The 24,492-nt window shown below is 40.2% G+C and overlaps 1 protein-coding gene across 1 annotated transcript; it reads left to right on the forward strand.

Moving 5' to 3' along the window:
- Nucleotides 1-1,409: 1,409 nt before the first annotated feature.
- Nucleotides 1,410-17,958, forward strand: olfm3a (olfactomedin 3a). Its single transcript, XM_028432747.1, has 6 exons — nucleotides 1,410-1,529; nucleotides 13,698-13,841; nucleotides 14,237-14,392; nucleotides 15,741-15,960; nucleotides 16,926-17,032; nucleotides 17,129-17,958. The coding sequence occupies exons 1-6, from the start codon at nucleotides 1,410-1,412 to the stop codon at nucleotides 17,804-17,806; spliced, it is 1,425 nt and encodes a 474-aa protein (XP_028288548.1). The 3' UTR covers nucleotides 17,807-17,958.
- The last annotated feature ends 6,534 nt before the right edge of the window (nucleotides 17,959-24,492 follow it).

Below are 24,492 nucleotides of genomic sequence, written 5' to 3' on the forward strand. Positions count from 1 at the left end.
TGGGCACTGCAGAGCCTGGGTCAAAGCAAACTCGTAAGGAGTGCTAACAAATGAAATATTTCAGTTATTCCTTCTAGTACTTCTTTAAAAGTAAAGAGTAAAAGTATGAAAAAGGATCTTGACCGACATGTTATTATCTCTGAGCAGGTTTCTAATCTGCTTTACTGGGGTAGGTTTGACCTTATGAATATGTTGCTGTAATTAACAATAACAAAAGTATCCTGGATGTGATTTATTCATCTGTGGCCTGCAGTCTGATGTGCAGCTTCTTATAGTAGCCTAATGCGGCTGCATATCGGGGTTGGTCATCCTCTTTTCCTCCCATATATAAGAAAAGAACATATCAAATGTACCTTCTCATTTTAAATGCACTTCCTGGTCTCTGTCTCCTGAGTTCTGCCTCAGCAGCTTCAGTGGTTCCTCCCACATTACTGCAGTAATTTGAGTAAGTAATAGTTGCTGTTGTTTAACATTCATTAGCCCCAGCTTAAATGTGAGATGTTAACCAACATAAACACGATGCAGTGTGCATGGAAAGCCTGCTGCCGACTAGTGCTTTGGCATTGTAATTGCAGAGTAAGGCAGGCACACAGCAGTGTTTACGCTCAGACTGGTCTTCTCCTGCCTGTGTACCACAGACATGGACTCATTCTCTGCCAGAACAATTCACCCGATAACATTTCTATCTCTGTGAGGGCCGGCTCCTTTGACATTTGAACAGAAATCCCAATGTTACAAACTTTGTAGCAATTCAAACTGTCTGTTATGGATTAAATTAGGTTATTCTCACAGCAAGATTATTTTCAGCAGAAAAGAAATGTCACCGTTCAGTCAGTACACGTGTACACGTAGAGTTTTGTGCAAAGAACATTGAAATCTGAGGGCCACCATAATAAGAGAGGATGGTTGGAGGTAGGTGGGCCAATTTTTTCAAATTGAATAGTCACATTTTGTCCAATCCAGCAATGCAGCATTAACAATCATCATGCAGGCTGTAAGGAAGCATTCAGATATCTCCTACCTATGTGCTTCTTTAATCAATATTTTATTTTCTGTCTTTTCCTTGCAGTCATTTCATCTGTATACTATGGATACACAGTAGATATGTAGATCGATAGATAGATAGTGATGTCACATTGTCGGTGCGCCTCCCCTGCAGTGTGCTGGAACTAAATATTACAACAATACTTCCCCTCCTCTCTCCAAACTTTTTCTCCCCTCCTCGGCACTGCCCCTCAGTCGGAGCACCGGGGAGCGGTGGGTGTGATGCCGGTGAACGTGTGGTTGCTGTGCCGCCGTCAGAGCGCTCTCTCTGCGGTTCCACAGCAATAATTTAATAATAATAATAAAAAAAAAAGAAAAGTAAAAAAACAACGCGGTGAGGTGAAGAAGAGGACAGGAGGAGCTCCATGTTAAAGGACTGCACCTGGGAGAAAAGTGGCTGCCCGGAGCCCGTCAGCATGCGGGTCCTGTTGAGCGTCCTGTACCCCGTCCTTTCCCTCACCATCTTCGGATTATATCCCTCTATGGTGAGTTTTTCCCGTTCTTTTTGTGACAGTTGTTTCGTTTATGAGCCAGGTGATAATTCATGTGGTCACAGCAGTCAGGCTTGAACACGGACAGTATAGTTTTTAGAGAGTAACCCTCGGTACGCAGCCTACCTGTTTTCTCTTATACCAAACTTCACCCAAAAGTGCTGCGATTTAATGTTACCTTGCTTTTTATCGTTATCTAACCGTGAGTGTAGATCATTTTAAGCAGCTTTAAAACCCCATTGTCAGTACAACACTTCGGTGTAGGTGTATTTACACGACAACGGATTTAAAGTGAACAGTGCTCAGTGTATACTCGCAGCCGTCCTTCACTAACCACAGAAACACTGCGAGGTACCGCTGACACATGCAAATGAGCGTGCGTCTCTGAAATCATGGACCTGTTTTCTCAACAAATATGAAAAATGCATGACAATTTTGTCTCTTTATATAAAGGTAAAAAAATATAATCATTTTTGTGAATATTTATCCATCTTTTCTAAGCTGCATTTGTCCTAAAACAGAGCAGGTACATAACCACTGGGTGTTCACTGTTATCTGACTAAACAGATGGTGATTTTTAAGCCTTAAACATAACTTCCATTCGTGCTTTAATAGTCCAGCAGGATTGTGGATATGTCATAACCTCCTAGAACCTAAATCTGTGCTCCTGTTTTGGGTTTTTTTTTTCTTTGTGCTTAAGCAAATTTGTTGGAAACTGAATTGAAATGCTTTGGATGGAGTCTGCAAAGCCGGGACTAAAGCTGATCATAGGACCCGTGGACCTGTATGATTAATGGATAAATCAATGTGGTGCTGAGGGTGTGGAGCTGTCCACTCTGTGGTGCTGAAACTTCAGCGAATCTGCAGAAAAGAAGAAAAATCTGCTGCAATCCAACAAATCATATGCAGTTCTCTAAACCTTTTTTTTCATGTGTGCACGGTATTGTAATGAAGGTGATGGGAGTACAGAGGCAGATGCTCTAATCATAAGGTTGAGATCCTTGATCTCCTGCTACTCCAGAAGCAATTAGGTGATTAATCAATTAGTGCATTGACAGGAAATGTATCGATGGCAGTTTTGGTAATCAGCTGCTTAGATGAGAGGACTCTGTACTTTTTTCTGCTTTTTGTTATGTCAAAGCTGTTGAATCAGTGAGAAAAACGCCTTATTTTTAAAGCTTTTACACGGTAACTGATAGGTTGACTGACAATTTAAACAAAAAAAATTATTCTTGGTCTGTGTATTGTGTGTTTTTGTCATCCTGTTTGAATAGAATCCTGTTTCTGCAGTTGTACCTCTTATTTAAGCTTCTATCTATCATCTGTGATTAAATCGATGAATACACCTTTGCCATTGAGGAATATGAGATACTGCTTGATCGAGCGCCGCATGCAAATTTCCAGCGTGGCCCCAAAGGCCTCTCAGCTTCAGTGTTTCAAAAAATTACCTGGAAAGGAGAGCGTTTTATGATATTACAGTAAGCTAGAAATGATTAAGCTGTCATTCATGGGATGTCAGACCTTGTACATAAGGCTTTGTGCATTTTAGTAAAGGGCGGCAGCCGTTACCTTTTGGCATTTAGTGCTGTCTTTAGCTTTTCTTCTTCATGGGCTCAGTTCACCAACTTTAAAATAACCTTTTACAAGCTGCACATCATGGCTAAAGCCTGGGCTAATGGTATGGATTGTCCTGTGTGTGTGTGTGTGTGTGTGTATGGCATGATGAGCTCTGGCAGATATTACCTCTGCAGTGTACACAACCAATCCCTAAAGAGCCTTTGTGAGAAAATGAAATATTTGCATAGTGTAGTTTTCCCTTATGGTCTGTGCCAGCCGGGTAATTACACAGTGGCTGCTAACGGCACTGCATACTCTCATCATGCTTAAAATGATGACTGGAATTTGTGCTTTATGATTACACATTATATTCTGCACCTGGAGGACGTATCGATTGAAGAAGAAAGAGGGACTTAATAGACTTAAGAGTCTGACATCACAGCAAAATTGTGTCTGTCTACCTAAATTCGCACAGCTAACACCCGCATTTTAGTCATTTTACTTTGAATCGCTCTGATTTATAAAGTCTTTTTTTTTAAACGTGTTGGATGTGTGTTGATGTGGTGTCATGAGCTACATTTGAAAGGTTTAAAAGCCACATTTGTGTCCAGGCATTTGTAACCAACTAAATGTGTATTAAAGCTGGAAAAAAAAGCAGAAGATAGACAGATAAATGAACTCCGCATGACAGGACTACTAATTGCTGTTTCCTGGGATACTGGTGCCAGCGAACATTATGGACTTTAATTCACCTACTTATGTTTGCACCCTGGTGGATAAAAAAAACAAAACCACTGCCCTCCATGGCTGCCCTGCAGAAAAAAAAAACTAGAGTGTGAATAATGTGAATGTTTCTCTGTAGTTTCTCGTGGGGATTTAGTTACAACACCAGTGGGATGGAGCTCCGTGTGGGTTTTTGCACTCTTGTACTCAGTGTAAGTAGGTGGCTGGCAAACACACACACACACAAATGCCCGGTATGCCAATTTATTGTTGATCTTCTATTGAGAGATTTCAGGTCATAAATATCAGACTATTATCACAGGAGGAATCCTGCAGAGAAAATGCTAGACCTCTATATATAAGCTTTAAATAATATATGATTAAAATCATATAAAAAGTCTATATGTTTGCGCTAAAGGTGTTCATCTGCCCTTTCTTGTCTAAAATCCACATTTATGCTGGTATTAGCATCAGCTGAGGGAAGATTTGTTGAACACAGATGCCACATTAAAGGAAGGAGATGCCATGGGCAGCCACCTACACACAATTATTTAGCAACTAACAAAAAAATGCTGCTAGAGGTTTCATATTTCACATAAGCATTTCCACCAGAGGCTAAATTAAAGATGACAACCTCTAACTATGTGCCAACACAAACAAAGCAAACTGTTAGCCACAAGACTGCCAGTGAAGTCATTAGTTGCGACGCTGTGTGTTGCGTGTTTGAAGCACAGAGGGGGTTGTTGCGGTTGATGGGCTGGAAATAAAGAAAAGTCCACCGATGATGGATGCGAATGGTTTGTAGCAGAAGCAGGGTAAATATGTGGCACTTTTTTTGTGGACAGATTGAGGCCGTGCTGGCTTTTCTGTCACAGTGTTTGAATACGTGCTTTAGGATGTATCAGTGGGGCAGATTTTTATTGAGAATTCAGCTGAGAAGTAAACTCATCCTGTTGATTAGCAAGCAGAGATAGTGACGGAGAACCTGCAGTTACCTCTGGACAAATGTTCATTCTTGAATTGTGTTATTTTTCCGTTTCCTGGCTCCTACCATTATTCACTTCAAAAACAGAGACATCAACACAGGCAGTGTGCATAATAATGAAATGTTTAATATTACTGTCTTTTATATATGATGATTATGACCCTTTAAAGTGACTTTCCCTTGTTTGAGCTGTTCTGGCCCCTCTGGGTGAATACCATTCAGTTAATAATAAGCCTGAGCATAATTACAGGAGTTGAGACATGATGTTGAAACGACCAGGGGCATAGTTACGGCCCTCTCCCTGTTCCCCTTATGATTACTATAATTACAGCCTGAGCAGTCTCCATATCAGATGCATATCACTGGATGAAAGCTGTAAGGCTAGACATGAGAGGATGGGAGACATTTGTGCTCCTAATAAATTTGTACTGATATGAGATGTGATTACAGGCGATGCTTTTTAATTTATGATGAGACAAGAGATAAAATGGAACGTTACTTGTTAAGTAAACAGAGACCAGATCTGGACTGAGGCTGCAATAATAGAGCGGTTTACCTAAATCTTTGTTTAAACATAAACTTATTTTGTAAGTACTCTAACTCTACATCAGTTTTATTAGCTGTAGTTGAAGACTTTAGCAAACATGATTCTTGCTTCTGGGGCATTTCCTGGTTTGAATCAGGTTGGGGTATTTCTGTGTGGAGTTAGCACATTCTCCCTGTGTCTACATGGGTTTTCTCTGGGTACTCCCACATGCCAAAGACGCGAATGTTAGGTTAATTGGTATATTTGACAGCTGGGGTAGGCTCCAGGCCCCCGTGACCCTGTAATACAGGATAAAGTGGGTTCAGAAAATTGATGGATGGATAGGTGAAGCAGGAATGCCTGTTTTCCAGTTATCTGATGGCTGCATCAGAGGCTTCAAAACATTGTCAGTTGCCCTGGACAAGCCTATTTCTTGTTACCCTATGAAGGGACAACTTAAGGAGTATGTTTTTATTCTATGTTACCGTTTGCCAGCCAGCAAAGCAGGCAACACATCATATAATGTCAGCAACTGTAACACTGTTGGTGTGGTGTCTAAGCTGTGTGATTTCCATCAAGCAGCAGTAAGACAGTAAATGCACCACTAAATATCGGAAAAGTCTGTAGCTAAAAGGAAGCTTATAGATAAAAGTATGTTGGTTCAATAGAGACCTTTAACACATGGCGACATCCATAGCTTATTAGGTCTGCTTGCTTATGATGCAGTTGTGTTTAGAGATCTGTACAAGTCTAACTGAATGTAGTGATTACAAGGTATAACAAAAATGCCTTTTTCCATTAGCAGTAGCCTTGGTCTGCAGACTAGCTGGCAAGCTGTACAATATATTGACAGTACAGTGTATTCTAATGTATTCTGAGCAACAAGCTTAGGCACACTGTCAGGAAGTTGCTGAAAGGCATTCCAAGAAACAGGAAACCATTAGCTGCAGTGAAAGAGTTAGAAGTTAGTTTAGGAAAAGTAGTTACAGCAAATAAATTGCAACATAACTTCAAAGACCCTCCTGAAATGCCATGAACATACTAATGTGGTGGTATTTAAAGAGTCTAAAGCATGGGTGGTGTTCGTGCACGCTCAAACGATGGAGAATCTTTACTGCACTTTCAGCATCCCATCACAGTGGCAACACTCTGCAGCCTAATTAGACAGAAAAAAAAATTTCTGGGGACGCTAAAGAGCATGAAATAATCAGGTGATCGACCTTTGTTGCAACATTTTGTGAAATGTGACCATGTCTGAAATCTGCAGATTCTCTGACATTAATATGACAGCAGTGTCCTTTTACCAGGATTCTACTTTTTTATGCAATACTAATGAGAGTGCTCTCACTATTCAGTTACCCTGAGAAGCTGCCAAGATGTGTGCATGCTGATGACACAGATTTGATTTGGGCATAAATTAAAGAAGGCTTCTTGTTTTGGCAAAGCGCACCACATAAATTACTAACATAATAAGTAAAGATTCCAATTACAGGTCCTCCTCGGGTAAAAGTGATGTGAGTGATCGCTTGAAATTGTATGAAACACGCAAGTGTTATTTTGCTGCTTTGATTTAGTTTATTTTCCACAATAAAACTTCTTCACAGATAAAACGTAGTGCAACAAAGATGTCCATCGTGTCTCCCGACATCCTCAAAATCCACGGAAACAACTAACAGCTGCTTAGTATTCTGCATGTGCCATTCAGTGTGGCCTGAAGCTGTCCACTGGCTTTACTTCACCGATAATGTTTGATGACTGTTTCATTATCATCCTCCATGGTGCTTATGACTGACATGTCGTCTTGTTCAGTCAGAAGACTCATTGAAGCACACCCTGGAGAAGAAGCGCAGGGGTGTGAACAAGATAATGCTGTGGCTTTGAGACTGTCTAGGGCAGAATGTGCCGAGCTCTTGCGGAATTATCTATTCAATCTTCTCGTCACTGGGGTCAGAGAAGGCAAGAAGGTGACACGCCTCTAGGAAATTAATCTCCCCGCAAGCCTTTCACCAGAGTCACAGCACAGAGAAAAGATGGCTTTTTCTTTGTGTCTTTTTTTTCCACTCCCTCCATAGTATGCAGCATCTCTTTGTCAGTATCTTCCCGAAGCCTTTTTTGGGTCTCAGGATTATTGCTGCCAGGATTGCTGTTGCTCCTGAGTTTAGGGGGTGTTACCATTTGTCACGGCTGTCTTAGATGTCTGCATCTGTCTGGTTACAGAGCTGGCTGCACATGCAAGTTCATCTTCCCCTGCCATTAGAGCTAAAATGTTAACTCGTTTAAGCAGTATGATCATCAGTTACAGTACTGACATGCACATTCCACTCCACTTGCCTCCAATACCCTGGTGGCTTTTTGTTTGGACAGGTTGATAGATGACTGAAAAGATAGCATCTGTTTAGGTCTCTGTCTTGTGGCAGGCAGGACGGCAGTGTTATTGTGATATGAGATATAGTTTTGTTGGCACCACTGTCACCAAGATCAGTTTCTAAAAGGAGTTTTTTTAGTGTTTCATAATCACACAATGGCAATTTAATCTGAATTCAAGGTTATGTATAGCAATGTAGATGAGACAAATGTGCAGGGCAGGTGGAAACATTCCTATAAATGGTTAATATAACCAGAACAGATTCTAAGCAAAAGTGACATTTCTGATACTCTGCAAAGCAAAGGCGTGTGCCTATGAGAAGTTGCTCCAGGCTACCACCATTTTCCTGTTAGCACAGTGGGAATAGAGCAGCCACATGAGACAAAACCACCTGAAAATGAACTTCATATCACCACAGCTCCATTTTTTAACTCTACAGTGATAAAAATACAACAGCTTATCATGATTTGAGGCCTCTCTACACTTCTACCTGAAGCTTTTAAGGGAGCTGGTCACCTCTCTGGCTATTTTTATTTTTAGTTGTATCTTATTTAAAGTTGGACAAACCCTCTGTGATGTCAGGTTTATGCGTTAGCTTTTGCTTATCATGGCTGTGTGTGCCTTACTCCTTGCTAATCCATAAATGCAGAGTGAATGAAGCGTCAAGCAGCTGAATGAAGCCTAGATGCTGAAACAGCAACATGCACCTGTCACTCAAAGCTGCTTTACTCATCTTTTTTTACCCAACTTCAAGCCTCATCACAACTGTGTTGAATACTAGACTGAAAAACAGACCATCTTGGAGCACATTATCCATTTCATCCAGTATACTTTATGAGCCTTATTTTTCATCTGTTGATGGATCGATTCCTGCCAGAGACACACACAGTCTTTTTTGTTTTTGGCACTATAGCATCTCACCTGTGGTGCCACACTTTGCCAGACTCACACTGCTGCAGCAAAACAAATACAATCATGAAAATGCCTAAAAACTTATATCAAGAGACCGAGTGTATACTCAGCAGGGTGCAGATTCATTTAGTGCAGGCAGTAGGCTGGAGTATGTGGACTTGCTGAGAGTCTTGGCAGAGGCTGAAACAGATCTACTTAGCACAGTACAGAATGATTTCTCTCACAGGGCTCAAATAGTTTTGCATGCAGGGGTGCAATAAAAAAACACCAGCAAAAATATCTTCTTAGAACACAACTGTTTTAAGTGAGACTGATCAATACACACAAAAAATAAAGCATCAAACAACAACCTTTATTTCTCCACTGTCATAGCTTGCTCCCTGCCAAGAGGTGAGGACAAAGGAAGTGATTTGGTTCTAATGACTGTGGCTAACTCTCCTCAGACATCATTTACAAACTCAGCCTTAACCGTATTATCTACATTAACCTATCCATTCACATTCAGTCCCTCATCAGCTCCCGACGTCTTTCCCTCAATCAAACACAAAAGGTTGATGAGGACACACAGTTAATGGTGTGTGTTTGCAGTGGCCAAGGTGAAATGCATGTTAATGACAGAGTAACAACCAGAAAAGGGATTCGGTTTGGTGTGTAATTGGCACAATACTGCTATGAACAGTTCATTATCATTATTGTTTTGTAGATGCACAGGCTTTGCATGTCTTTGCTGAGGAACCAACAATAAGACATACAGCAGTGGTCACAGGACATTACTATGTGATTACAGGTGTAATGGACATGTTTGAAGATTCTATCCTTTCATCCACCGGAGGGTCACGTTCACACATATGGCCGGTGTAGAACCACTAGTTAGCCTAGCATCTCTGGACTCTAGGGGTCAGGTCTGGGGCTCTGAAAAACACCTCACACAATTACTGAGAGATGGACACTGCTGACAAGCATGTGATACTCAGAATTTAACAGTGCTAAGGACAATACAGAATATTTTCGATGTGCAATTTCTAAGTTTTAAGTATTTCAATAAAAAAATGTATTTGCATTGAAACAAATTATTTTCCTTAACAAAACATTTGCAACAAATCACCCATCTGCAATAAGCCTTTCCACCATTTTTCTGGCTACAATGGATGCAAGTTACCAGCATGACTGCTGCGTTTTGTTATTGCTATGTAAACAGTGGTTGTTGCAGTCAATTTAAAATGCAGCCAGTACTGTTGTTCATCTGTTGTTGAGGACAAACTGCAAATTCCAGGATGTAGAATCCATCCATCCAGTTGTTGTTGAAATATATTTGTGCTGAAACAACTCAAATGACTGCCTCTAGCATGGCTGCAGAGCATCTTCACAGTGTGACTACAACAAATCACAACAGAGGCAGATTTTATAGGACTGCTTTTAAAAGCATCCAATAAAAAAAGAGCAGCCTTTCAGCAGTATTAAGCTAAGCTAATAACAAGTGACAATAAACACATATAGTCAACCTGAGGCCTGACTTGACAATAATGCAGCAAAATTTGCATTTCCAGTCAGATTACAGTAGTACTGCTAACATTCTTTTTGTCATCTTAATCCTTATTGGCCTCAGCATACAGTGCAGTAAATGTCACTCTAAGCTTCTCTCACACATAAAAGGTTTGAGGGTTAATTCACAGTTGAAACAGGTCACGTGATAACACATAGAACGGTGATAAGGACTGGAAGGGAGTCCGCGCTAGTACAAAATGATGATCGTATTTTATTAGTGGCTACAGTGACTGATAATCTGTGAGTCAGATTATAAATGGCTCATAACCTTTGGTTTAGTTTAAGCAGATTGAACTACCAACAGGCTATATGTGGGACCCTGAAAGGGTTCATTCTTTCACCACTGACCAGATCTGCAGCCACAGCACTTGTCTGCTGTCCAGAAGTAGCAGACTGCAGAGTACGATTTAGAAGTTCGTGTAATAACATGATGTATATTTGCAGCAGTGAAACACTCCTCCTCTATACTGTTTTAATGAAGAAACCTCTAAAACCCTCAGGCACTCCATTTCTGTCACTGAAACTTTTCAATGGATGTAATAAACTTTTATCATTCTTGGCTCATTTTCAAATTTCATGAAACAGACTTTTTAGTAGAATTTTAAAAATCTAGGATTTATTGAACATTCAGCATTTAACTGTATAATTTGGGTGCTTTTTCAGTACTTTTATGCAGCCAGTCTAAAAAAGTTGTAGTTAAAGTTGGGAGAGTATTGCATTATTGTCCTATATACCATGAAATAAGCAACAATCTGCTACTAACAGGTGATGTCAGACATCATGAAGGAGTGACTGAATGATTGTTAAGTAGCAGCCTGTCTTCAACAAATGTAACACAAGGTTGTGTGTTCATGGGAGCGGGACATATCACCAAGGTAACGGTTTTCCTTGTAAATGGGTTTAATGTTTAATGCTCTTTATTAATGCCTAAGCTAAACCTGTAGTTTCAAATGTGTAACCCCAACCTCAAGTGACAAAAAAAACAGCTTGCAGTGTTTATGGGGCACAAGCATAACCATTGTGTCAGGGGGATATATTATCGACCAAATCTGTCATTTTTCTGTGAGAATATGTTGAAAGGAAGCAGATTTAGATCTTTGTCCTTCCTATGATAAACCAGGAGTGATTGATTCAGGTTGTTTTTCTGCGTTTGAATGTAGACATATTGCATACTGGCAGGAAATAGTCTCTGTTGGCAACCTTGTTCCAAAAATATTGATGACTGCTGTATATCCGCTTTCAAAAGGCCACGAGTCAAACCCTGGCAAACTGTGAGCTCAGGAATAAGAACAACAGAGGAAATACAAATGTGTCTTGGCAGCTGGTTGTGTGTTTGTATGTGCAATACGTACTGTATGTCACTACTCGTGCGGTTCCTTGTGTGATGCCTGTGTGTGTGTGGGTATGTGTGCGTGTGTGAAACTCTGCTGGGCGGCAGGGGAGAGCTTTGAGCTGCTGGATGCTGTTTTGTAAGGATGATTAATGACTAGACTTTTGGCTTGCAGCACAGTGAAACCATTGTAGCCTTGGAGCCCGATCTCCTATCTAACACACTGGGAGACAGAAAATATTGAAAAATTAGTGGTTTCATAATTAAAATGCAGGAGCAATAAAGCAAACAAGGTAACACATGTTGGATCTCATGCAGGATGCAGCATGCATGGCTTGGCTTAATCAAATTATGTCATGTTCAATGGTTTAGTTTCATAAGCATTGCTTTCCGTTTCCCTCCTCAGCATGTTGGAGCCTTCCCTGCATGTTTATCCCTCATCTCACCATCTACATCTACATCTTTGTCAGCAGTGTCCTATTTTCGTTTGTTGTTTTATTCAGCATTCATTGTTTACCTGCATAACCACCTCTTCAACTCTTCCATCTATTCATAACCCTCCTCTTCTTTTTTTTTTGCAAATTCACCTCCTTCTCGTCTAAAATGTCACTCAGTTATATAGCAGATGAGCTGAGGTTTATAAATATAAGCATCCACAGCATTGTTTGTTTGTTAGAGTGAACAGTCAGCTCAATATCTACATTGCTGGAATGTGTGTGTGGCCCCAGATCTAATGAATTATTAAGAAAATGCACTCGAAGTTAGTTAGACAAAGTTCTTTTTCTTAGTTTTGGTATGTACTTGGCACTGATTGATCAGCATTATATTAAGCTAACCCCACAGTTTTTACAGTGAAGCAGGAAAGAATCAAAAAGTATGAGAATCTTAATACAATATTGTGCAAAAATATGGCAAGAAATACTGCCAAATGGACATGTTAAAATAATCCACCTCTGACCCACATGGTTAAGTGTCACATCGCTAATGTGATGTGTATGTAACAACATAATTTAAAATGTTGAAAGAATCATCGATTTAAAAAAAATAAATGATGCAGCTGAAGTAATGCAGCATCATATATTTTAGTTTTAGATTATTAAAAAGGGGTCCTTTATCTAAATACAGCTGTCAATGGAACTGCCTTATTTAAAATCAGGTAAAGAGCTTTCAGTGAGTTTAAAATGATCAGCATTGACTAAAACATTTATGGATTATGAAGGGCTACACTTTTTCTATAAATGTATTGACCCATGCTTGAGAGCCTAACCCAGCACACACAGGTTTTTTTTAGCAATGTAATTGTGCGCTTTTATTGTGTATAACAATGAAACGTTATGTGGCATGACAATGAATCATCAGTTAGAGCGGCAACAGGAGGTCAGAGCCCAGCAAAAAGTTAAAAACTGATCCTCTTTTGTGTGATTTTACAGATAACCACATGGCTTGGTGTGAATCATGCCAGAGAACGTGCAGCTGTATAATTAGTAAAGATGCAATTTAGTTCATGACAGAGACAGACAGAAGGTTGGAAAACTTTTCACCAGAAAAAAATCCGAGCTGGCTTCTATAATATTTGGTATTACCTGTTAAACCTGAAAGCTGAAGGGCAGACAGCCTCCAGATGTTTTAGAGTAGAGGAGGCCACCTGCCTATAAATCATGTTCATAATCCTGACCAGAGAGGAGGCTTAACTTTTCCACCCTTCTTCCAAAAGCATCATTTCTGTACGAGTTAACTTTTCCCTTTCTTAAATGTAGGCATATGTGCTTAGATGGAGAATTTGTCACCAACCCAGATGCCTAAATGCTTGTAATGAAGTATGTACTAGTCTGGGGAAGAGACTAATTAGTGTGTTTAGTCACAGTGAAACACAGCATGTGTATCAGGGCTCAAAAACAACCAACATCAAACGCTTTTTACACTGCCATAGTTTTAATTGCCATGGCAGAATACGTGTCACAGAAGAACCGGAACCTACATTTAAAACTTGTTTCCAGTTTTGTCTGTACCTCAGATATTCAATTTATAAACCATTTATACTATTAATATTGTAAGGAGCTCTGTTTCATGAAAAAACTGAACCCTTTTATTATTAGCCTTGGTGGACTCTATGCAGATTTCTTTGTCATGCTAATTATTAGAGTCAAATAAATACAAAATCAATGTCTGTCACAGTATATTGTGTTGATCATAGTGTTTGTTTTTGTTTGTGCTAGCAGACTTTTGGCCCAAAGGAGGGCTGGCAGGTGTACAGCTCAGCCCAGGATGCTGATGGGCGCTGTATCTGCACCGTGGTGGCACCAGAACAGAGCCTGTGTTCCAGAGATGCCAAGAGCAGACAGCTCCGCCAGCTACTAGAGAAGGTAAAAAAGGGGGTTGTTTACCACCCCGGTGCAGCATGCTGACACACACATGCACGCACACACACACACACGCACGGACGCACGCATACCTTTTTTGTAAATGATGGGAACAGTTTGATTTTCTTTTGAGGAGTGTAATAGTCCTAATTTAGTGTTTTATGTTGATTTAACACAGGTATGCTGCTGCTTTTTCTTTTTCAACAATAGCTTGTTACACATCCAAGCACACAGGCAGGCTCACCAGGGAAAACCCATCAAAGTGCCTTTCAATTAGCTGCAGCGCGAGGAGCAAAGGAGAAACAACGACAGAAACTACACTATTACAAATAAAAGCCCGATTTGTGCATAAAAACCACGTCTCGGCAGATTATTTACTGTGGCTTGTTTCATTCCAGGTGCAGAACATGTCTCAGTCCATTGAGGTCCTGAACCTGCGGACTCAGAGGGACTTCCAATATGTCATGAAGATGGAGAACCAAATGAAGGGCCTGAGGACCAAGTTCAGACAGATTGAGGATGACAGAAAATCCATCATGGCCAGAAATTTCCAGGTAACAAGCAGCATTCTTTAATCATAACCTGGTTTAATCAAATGTTCACTGAATCGTTACTATTTACTTAATTATATTTATGCAACACTGATTTCACAAGTGCAATTTTACACCATAGACACGCTTTCAAGTGTAATTTCACTCAAGTCTTTTTTTGTCATGTAGAGCTGAGCTACAGGAATTAAATCATGGCTGTTATTCTATTTCAAAGCAGCACAGGAAATAGCCTCTGTAGTTAAGGGTAATAGAAGATCTTCTTTGTTGTTTCTCCTTCCAGTAAAAATACTCATATTCACTACAAAATATTCAGAAACTCCACACAATGGCATCTTCGATTGTCTAGCTGCCCCTGTGTGGATTGGACTGGACAGCTGGTATGGGAGTAGAATATCGCAAGCGTGTCAAGTTGTTAGACAATAAATGCGTTGGAGCCACTAGGCATGGCAGGAACATAAGAAATGACGCCATGGTTGACCAACAACAGGCTTGGATATAAACAGAGAGGAAAACAGGGAACAGGGAGAGGATGGCCTGTTCCCTAATATTTAAAGGGACGAAGAGGATACTTATGTACAGTCAGTGTATTTGTTTAAAGCAAATAAGGTTGATCATAACAAAAACAACCTAAAAAAGTACAACCTAGTGTTAAGACAGGTTCACTCAGTGGGCACCTATGAGTATAAAGGGCATACTATCTTTTTCTGTTATACAAAATAGGTAACTGTTTTCATTGCATGCACTATTCTGCCTCTAGAGCAGAATATTGAGAATATTATCTTGACTTCAGCTTGCTGTCAGGCGGCCTTTTCCATTCACAAAGCAGTCATTTACCTCACATTACACAGGAGTGGTGGTTGGTTTGCTCATGATAACGTGTGGCATTAATTAAGTCACAAGGTAAATGTTACTGCTTCATTATTAGTGTACGATGGCTTTAAACTTCTTCAGCTGACTTTTGGAAAAATCTGTGATAACATTTAAATTAAACGTAGACTTAAGCTGATTTTTAGGCGAGTCTTTTTATAGAAGTATATTTTGCTGCTGACCCCACCCAGAGCTCAGGTCATATTCAGTCTGTAGATTAGGTACCTCAAAAAGCACCACTTTAGTTATTACTTTAATGTTACTGACATTACTGCCAGTGTTAGAATTACCATCAGTCAGCTAGTAGACCATGTAACAATACATTAATGCATCCTTGTGATACAAATATTTAACATGTACTGGCACTCTGTTTGCTCCACTGTCAAACAAGCTATAGTTTTATCTCTTCCTGGCCGTGACATCCCTCCACCTCTCCCTCCTCCTCCGTTTCCCATTTCTGCCTGTGTTGCTGTCACTTCTGCAGGAGCTTAAGGACAAGATGGACGAGCTGAAGCCGTTGATCCCTGTGTTGGAGCAGTACAAGATGGATGCTGCGCTCATCTCCCAGTTCAAGGAGGAGATCAGGAACCTGTCTGCAGTGCTGACAGGCATCCAGGAGGAACTTGGGGCCTATGACTACGATGAGCTTTATCAGAGAGTGCTGCGGCTGGACAGCAGGCTCCGCAGCTGCATGGGCAAACTGAGTGAGTAGTGTACACTGCAGATAGGATGTTAACACGGATTTGTTGTGCAGTGTTTTCTGCAGCCTTATCATGAGAGCCAAAAGATAAAGATATAATGGAATATTTGTGTGATGCTAGAAATTGTGACAGTATGTTGCCATAGTAACAGTCATTTCTGCCCTCATAGTTGTACTGCTGGGACACCTCAGAAGGAAATAACCACAGGGGAAATATAAATTGAAAAGTATACTGTTTAGCTTGACAGACCTCCTTATGGTACAAGTTTATTAGACTACAAATGTGTGTGTGTGTGTGTTTAGGCATCACATCCCACACCTAGATTGTATTTTCCCTAAAAGTAATTAATGGCAGTGTGTGTGTTTTTTTAACTCAATCTCATGCTGGCAGAACAAAAAAGAAGCAGGTTTATTCCTGTTCTCGTGGACATTTGGTGTGTCGACTGCCTTTAAAAGTGAAATATTCCAAAAAAACTCTAACAAACAGCAGCTGAGAGTAACACAGTGTACATAATTGACTCCTAATGGGCAGAAAAGAAAGCAGCTTGTCGCCTTAATACCTACAGTCCCTGTACTAGTTCTCCATTAAGATATTAACTGGTGAGGGTTTGAATTACACTGCAGGTTTCAGGAGCAAAGAGGGAAAAAACAGAAGAACTATGTTCTGATTGAACTGTTTTAAACTTGAAGTTTACCCACCAATTAACAATTAACCTGTATTAAAAAACTTTATGATACAGAATGACCTGGAGCGTGTACCGTAAAAAAAAAAAACCTGAACACGAGAAAGATGTTTCGCCTTCAGCTGAAAACACCATTACAGTATGTTCCACAAAGCGTCTCCCTGCTATCTTAGTATGCACAGAGGGCACAGACTCTGGTGGCACAGGCATGAAATTGGCTTGAGAAATCTAGTTAGAGACAAAAACCAGCACAGCACATCTTATCGCTGCATTTCTTTATTAACAGCGTGTGGGAAATTAATGAAAATCACTGGACCTGCCACAATAAAGACATCTGGAACCCGATTTGGGGCATGGATGACTGATCCTCTAGCATCTACCAGGAACAACAGGGTGAGTTATAAGAGCAGGGGAGATGGGGGCTTTCCAAGGGTCATGTAGTGTATGATATACATATATATATATCTGTTTTCTTCATCCTCTATGTAGATTTGGTATATGGACGGTTACACCAACAGCAAGATTGTACGCGAGTACAAAACGGTGGATGACTTTGTAGCAGGAGTGGTTTCCCGAACGTACAGCCTCCCGTTCAAATGGGAGGGAACTAATCACATGGTCTACAATGGGTCACTTTACTACAACAAGTACCAGAGCAACATTATTGTAAAATACAGCTTTGAAACTGGCACCGTGCTGGCCCAGCGGGCTTTGGAGTTTGCTGGCTTCCACAACATGTACCCGTACACGTGGGGCGGATACTCCGACATTGACGTCATGGCTGACGAACTGGGAATGTGGGTTGTGTACGCAACGAATCAAAATGCCGGAAATGTCGTCATTTCTCAGATCGACCCCGACACGCTGCAGGTCCTGAAGACCTGGAACACCGAATACTCCAAAAGGAACGGAGGTGAATCGTTCATGATCTGTGGGACACTCTATATCACTAACTCTCACTTGTCAGGAGCCAAGGTTTACTACGCTTACTCCACCAAGACTTCCACTTACGAGTACATAGACATTCCTTTCCACAACCAGTACTTTCACATCTCCATGCTCGACTACAACGCCAGAGAGCGAGCACTGTACGCTTGGAATAACGGACACCAGGTAATATTTAATGTCACCCTCTTTCATGTCATAAAAACTGATGATGACTCTTAAACATGGTACTTTTCCAACTACAAAACACCATTGTTTGTGATACAAGGAACTGTTCCTCAGAAATGGATTGTGGCATCTTCAGTTGAACTTTTCTAAATCACGGCTACAGATTCTTGGCTGAACAAAGCATTGGACACCAATGATTAAATACTTTACCGGAAAATACATGACACACTTTTTACATTTTTCCATTGCTGCTGATCAGACTGGTATGCCTTATTTGCATCAGTGTTGGGTCACTGGCCTAAGACTCTGGATAGCTTCTGCATGAATGTCTGCAGTGATTTGCTTTATCATAGCTATGTTTTTGTTGCAAATGTGTTACCTGCTTCAAGTGTTTACTTATTTTCTCTATTTAAAAGTACAGTATTTAAATCTTAGAAGCAACCTATTGCATATCGGCCACCACTAGATGATTATAAAATATAGTAGACATTTGTTTGAAGGTGGCCCTGTAAATGATTACTGTTATGTATGTCTCTGTGGAGGAAGAACATTTGTATTTTTTATAAAACAGAACTGTAAAAGGATGTCTGTACATTTTCATTAAAATTAAATATTGTACATTTCATTTAAATTATTTTTCCTCTCATAACAATAATATCTCTTCTGATCGAATGGAGAATATGTCAGCTTGCTCAGCTTGGTGCAATCATAAAAGCAGATATTCAGTATTATTTTTATTCCTATGGTGCCCGTGAGAGCTCTGTGTTTAAAGATGGCTTCTTTTTCCTTGAGCTTTCAAACAGGAACATAAACTGTCACACTTTTAATGCATATTTGTAGTCTGCTGTCTGTGTACTACTCTTAAGTGGATGTAGTGGTAGATGTCCCCCCCTTCAGATTTGGCAGCAAAAGAAGGAAAACAATAGCTGGGGCAGATTTACAAGGGGGCAAAGAGAACCACTCAGTCCCTAAAACTGTAAAAACCCCACTGCAAAAATGTATTATTTAAATTTACTGAGGGGAAAAACAAAACAACTCATGTTATCAGGGGGGCTTGAACCTTGGACTTCGCAGTGAAATTCTGCTACATTGCATTCGCCCCTCCCCCTCCTTACTCAGACTTTTGTGGTTGTATCGGTCCCATAATTGAATGACATTAGGCAATATGTCCATAAGTCCCGTTAGCATAAACGTAACCATGTGTCATATCTAGGTAATGTACTATTGATTAAACGTGGTGTGTTTTTATGTGAATGTTCTGGATTTAACATCTTGACCAGTCAATAGTCGTTTCAAATATTTGGACCAAACTGCAGTGCAGGAAAAAACACAGGAACATGGCTAAACCTTGATAGAACTGAAGATATTATATCTTTGCATGGGTACCCCACCTAACAGAATCAGTACAGTGGATAAAAATAGGGTAAGTTACTGATTACTTCATTCTGTTCAGTGTTTGACAGTGGACAGCTTCTTCTATGTCACTTCTGTTAAAGTAATCAATGTAAGTTGTGCCCATAATTCATGCAAGATATAAAGGAAATAACATTCACATAAAAACACCCCCTTCTTTCTGTAATGAATAACAATGATGGTGGTGATGAGAGGATCTCTTGGAGAGATCTAGGAATCAGGGAGGAAGGGATTTCCACGGTCTCAGTGTGGGGCTTTCTGATGGGCGTTATCCTTTGGCATTTCCATACACAGAAAGTGGCAATGAGCTGCTGGAATGATTGACTATAATTTTCCTGTCCTCGCCATCGGGTCTGTGTCTTCAATAATAAGGAATATGTTTACATTACGCTCCCTTATGGTGAGTTTTGAATATGTCACAGCGTTGGGTTACGTTTTTTATGGGTAAACACACGGTCCCATTTCCATGTCAGTATAATGAAGTATGCCTGAGGCGAAGTACATTTGCATGCGCTCTTGAAAACAAACACAGATGCATGCTTGGAGGTGGACTGTAATCTGTTAACTTAATCAACCTCCACTAGGCAATCACAGGGAAAGGCAGCGTCAGTGACTGGCCTCTGACACACACTCTGCAACAGCCTTTGATTGTGTCAGGAAACTAAAGGTAATGTATCATGAGGATTGTGCCTTTGAAACCTGTTTTTCCTTTTATGTGGGACACAAGAGAATTGTGAAACCAGCATGAACTAACTATAAATAACTCACAATCTATGGACTTAACTGTGCTGCAGGACAGTGTGATTGGGTTCTTAAGAGGAGCCTTCATTACTGCCTTTCCTCATTTATTGATTCTCCATCAAGTGATCAAGCCCACACGTACCACTGGGTAAAAGCACATGCATTGTATCCCCAACTCCACCACTGACAACAACAACAACAACAACAAAAATACCAAAAACCTCCCATCAGTGAGTCTTAATTGAATCAGAACAGGCTTATGCAGAAAACTCCGTTAGCATTGATCGTCCCGCTCCTCCCTCGCTGTACGCAGCATGTGGCTGCTGGGATGCATCAGATCAAAGTATATGCATGTCTGACTACTCACATCTTTATCTGTGTTCAGCCACTGACACGCTCCAGTGCCGTTCACAGGGCATATCAGATCCGTGTTTTTGTTTATTACATGTCATACAGTCATGTCAGAATAAACTCATTCAGATTTCTGTCAAACAATCACATCACTAAAAAAGCTGATATGTAGGCAAGAATGTGTCGACCTGAAAACCTGCTGGGAACAAGGAAGGCACCAAATTTCCACTCTTCCTCACTTTCAGTGTTCCTCGCATCTCTTATAAAGAACTCCTGATCGAACACGTGCTGTGCAGTTTATGTTAGCAGGGAGGAACAATTGGTATTTTTTTTTGTTTTTCCATTTCATTGATCCAGATGTTGCTCAGCGGGGCTGCTGCACACTGTTCCATTTCAGCTAAATTAATGGAAGCTTCAGAGAAAAGTAATTTTGTTCACATGCTGTAATGAGTTGGTGGTTTCTGTCAATAATCCCTGCTGAGCTCCTAATTGATTTCAAATTTACTTCATCCTGGATTAGGCCTATGAACCAGCGTGCCTTGAAACCTCCACTATGCAATGAAATCCCTGTTGAATTTCAACTTTAAATGCCTCCACTCACTTTTCTGTACATCATTATTGTATTTGTCATCTGCCTAAATTTAATTGCTAAGGGCCATTATGATACTCTAATTCTCCCAGGAGCTAAACTAGAAGTGATTTCCTTCAAGTCAAGGAAAAAGAAGGCAGGAAACAACTGCCAAAAACTGTCTGTGTTCACGTAACAAAGCACAACCTCTATACTGGCTGACACATCAACAGAAGAGACTAAACTTTCTTTGATAAATTCTAATTGTATTGCAAAAATCCCACCCCTCATCTCCCTGAAGCCCAGATGTAATATACGTTTTATGAGAGACATCCACAACCACTTTTGTGAAGCGAGAATTTCGGTGCTGTGGAACGGTCGAAATCAAATGCTAATTTTTGTCTGGTGGATTGCTCGCTCTCTCTCTCTCACCCACTTCATATTCTGACTCTCCATTGTGCCAGTTTCATCACCATGAAAAAAGCTGCAAAATTACCCTCCGAAAGGAGAGGTGACCTAACAACACTGCTGCTCGCTCCAGGAGATAATGATCATGTCACCCGCGTATAAGTTGCATCGCTTAACATGACACGCCTTGATATGTCCTGTGATGAGGTGCAAATATTATCTGTCACCAAAAGAGGGCCGAGAGGGTGAATTAAAAAAAAAAAGAACTGGTATAATTGTCGAGCTTTAGCTAATATTAGACTGACTATGGGTAGTGATAGAGTTCCATTAATGTAACAGTGATGTTATTATGATTGCGCTGGTTACTGGTTGCAATGCATTAGAATCATGCATCATGCAAGGTTACTGAAACTAATAGAGGTACAAAGATATCTTTTTTTCCCAATAACTGTGGCAGTTAGATTTGACTACAGTATATTTAGCCAAACTCTGTCTCAGGCCATCTCATAATATTCTTCTTTAAAAATGACAGACTTGTTAAAAAATGCATCTGATTGAGCCAACAGACTGCAGAGCTAAGCTTCAGTTGATCTCAGAGTAAACAGAAATAAAGACACAAGAGTGTTCTTGCATGTACATCTAAGTAAAGATCATGATGTGTAATCTGTTGTTCAGGGGGAAATACCTCTCACTTACACTGCCCCTACAAACTGTGAAATCCATTTAAATCATGAGCTCTTTGGTCAACAACAATTTCTGGTATACAACTGATATTAGAGCAGAAAAACACAGTTTCAATACAAATCTTTCCCAGTTCTTGGTGGGGAAATTTAAGTTGATCATAGTATTGCAGGGAAGTGTTAAGGAAATGATCAAATCTTTTAAAAACCATCCAGGATGGTGCTATTCCTGTACATGATCATTTTTGAAAGAAGCAGCTTTAAAGTCACTGTTGTGAACTTTATACTCAAGAGCACCATGACAAAAAGACTTTTTTAGTGGTATCCTTTATGGCATTTTAGGGGTTATTTTTAAAAAAGCCAATTTTGCATTACACTTTTTTAAATTTTTTCATCCATCTGCATCTTCATGTCTATGGGAAGCCAACAGGAAGTCAGCTGGTATGACTGGAAAGGGATGCTAATGTTAGAATATCATGTGCCACTTTTCACTGGTAATGTTTCCATCTTTATGTTTGTACTTGCATTTGTGAACAAAAAATATATAGAAAAGCCACCTTAGCCTTGACAAAAGCTTCTATTAAGAATCCTACCATCTTCTAATCACCTAATGAGTATCAGTCTCAAAGGGTGCATCAATGTTTATGCTAACCTTGAAAGTGCAGCCACGAGGTTGTAGGAGATGATTCACTTGACTCTTATTTCATTATCTTTGACTGAAGAAAATTTGTTTAGGCCAACTTTAGCTGAATGCCATAAATCTTTCAGGCACATTTGTTTCTCTATGTCATTTTAAAAAGCACTGAAAGACTAAAAGAAGAAGAAATAAAATGTTTTCTTTCTCATTTTGGAATGTACACCCTTTGAAAACATTTAAAGTAAAAATGAAAGAAGCAGGGCCTATTTGAAGGACAGCATGGTGCTCTATTAGGATCCTTTGCAACAAGGAATAGTCAGACAAAGGTTGTACCTTTCATCATATTCTTCCCTCTGTTGGGGGGGTATGAAACAGCCTCACCTACCCAAAACAAAAGTAATTGAAACCTCATATCTGCACCAAGGTTCCATTTTCATTTCATGTTGCAAAGTCCAGGTCTGGTGCTGATTTCCATATAAATCACAGAGAAACTTTGTTATTTCAGCTTATGCAGATGTTGGCATTGTTCTCCATGTCTTATTTTTGCACCTTGAAGATTCAGCTGCTGCACATACAGAGATGAACATGTCGGAAAATAAGAAAACTAAACTATTGATATAATGACCCTGGGAGGAGGTGTGTCATAGACTTTTAATCATGAACATAAAGCACTCCTGCATTTTTTTGTTGAAATATCTGAATATGTGTAAACAACTGATTGCAGAGCTGCCAACTGAAAGTCTGGAGAGAAGCACGCTGGCATACATAAAAACAGACATCACTCACATTTTAAATAACACAGCAGCAGGTCCGATCTGAATGTAGGTGGCTGTGAAGACCATTTCAGTGTCATGATTGTTATTATGCAGATGTCCAAGTGAGTGCTTGTGTTGAGTAAAGTTCTAAGTGCTTTGGAGCCATTCACAGCGACGGGGGAATAAAGTTCAAACGCTGTGAAAGCCTTTCCACTAGTCTGTGTCAATAAACCCTCAGATGAGCTCAGCATGGGGAATAAGTGTGTTTACCTGGCTCTTTATCACATCTGCCTACGGGAAAACAAGAGATTCGGCTGACGTGTGTAAACACAGAAGGTATTACACGTACAAATACAGCGGCAAACAAGCGCTGCTTTTCTTCTGATTGGAGGAATGCGCACATTACTGTACTGTAGCAGGCTAGCTTGCGAGTGTGGGTTTATAAGAACATCTGGCATTAATCTGAGCAGCTGCTGAAATGAATGTGTCTTACTTTAAACTCAGATAACATATATTTATTTAGCTTACATCAAAACTAGTGCCCCAAATTACTACATGTGGATATTGAAGAAAGTGAGAAGTGAGAAAGTGAAATTAATATCTCAGAGCAGCTTCAGATATTTCATCTCTGTTGCATCATTTGCTCGATCTCTATTCTGTGAAGCTTCTCTCTAGAATACAGATTGACAAACTTTAATTCCACTGTCCAGACATGAATTCATTATTCACTGCAGAGCAGCCTCGCTCCTTCACAAGCCATATTTTCCAGCTCACCAACACCTTCACCTGTTGTTGCCCTGATCAGGTGATGAATGGCTTTCATATTAGGTTAGTGGCACAGCAAGATATACTGCAGGTGATAAGATGTGCATCTTCCCACTGCCAGAGGTGGGAAATTAATTAACAAAAACAACAGGGCACACAAATCATAGTAAGCACATGCTTCTGCTCACTAGACAGAGAGATTTATCAAAGCTTCTTTATGTTACGCTTCTCACTGATTACCTGCTTCATGTGCTGCCATTTTTCCAGTCTAAGCTAGATATTGTTAGCTTAACAATGTGAATCAAAGCAATTGGACATGGACTGAAGAATGAATCATTTAGTAACACAAAGCCAGCTGAGTGCATCGGTGTTGAAACAAAGGAAGTGGGAGGTTTGTTGGATCATTTAGGGGCCCTGCTTTA

The sequence above is a fragment of the Parambassis ranga genome, chromosome 20 (genome assembly GCF_900634625.1).
Source record: "Parambassis ranga chromosome 20, fParRan2.1, whole genome shotgun sequence".
In the NCBI taxonomy this organism is placed as follows: Eukaryota; Metazoa; Chordata; class Actinopteri; family Ambassidae; genus Parambassis; species Parambassis ranga.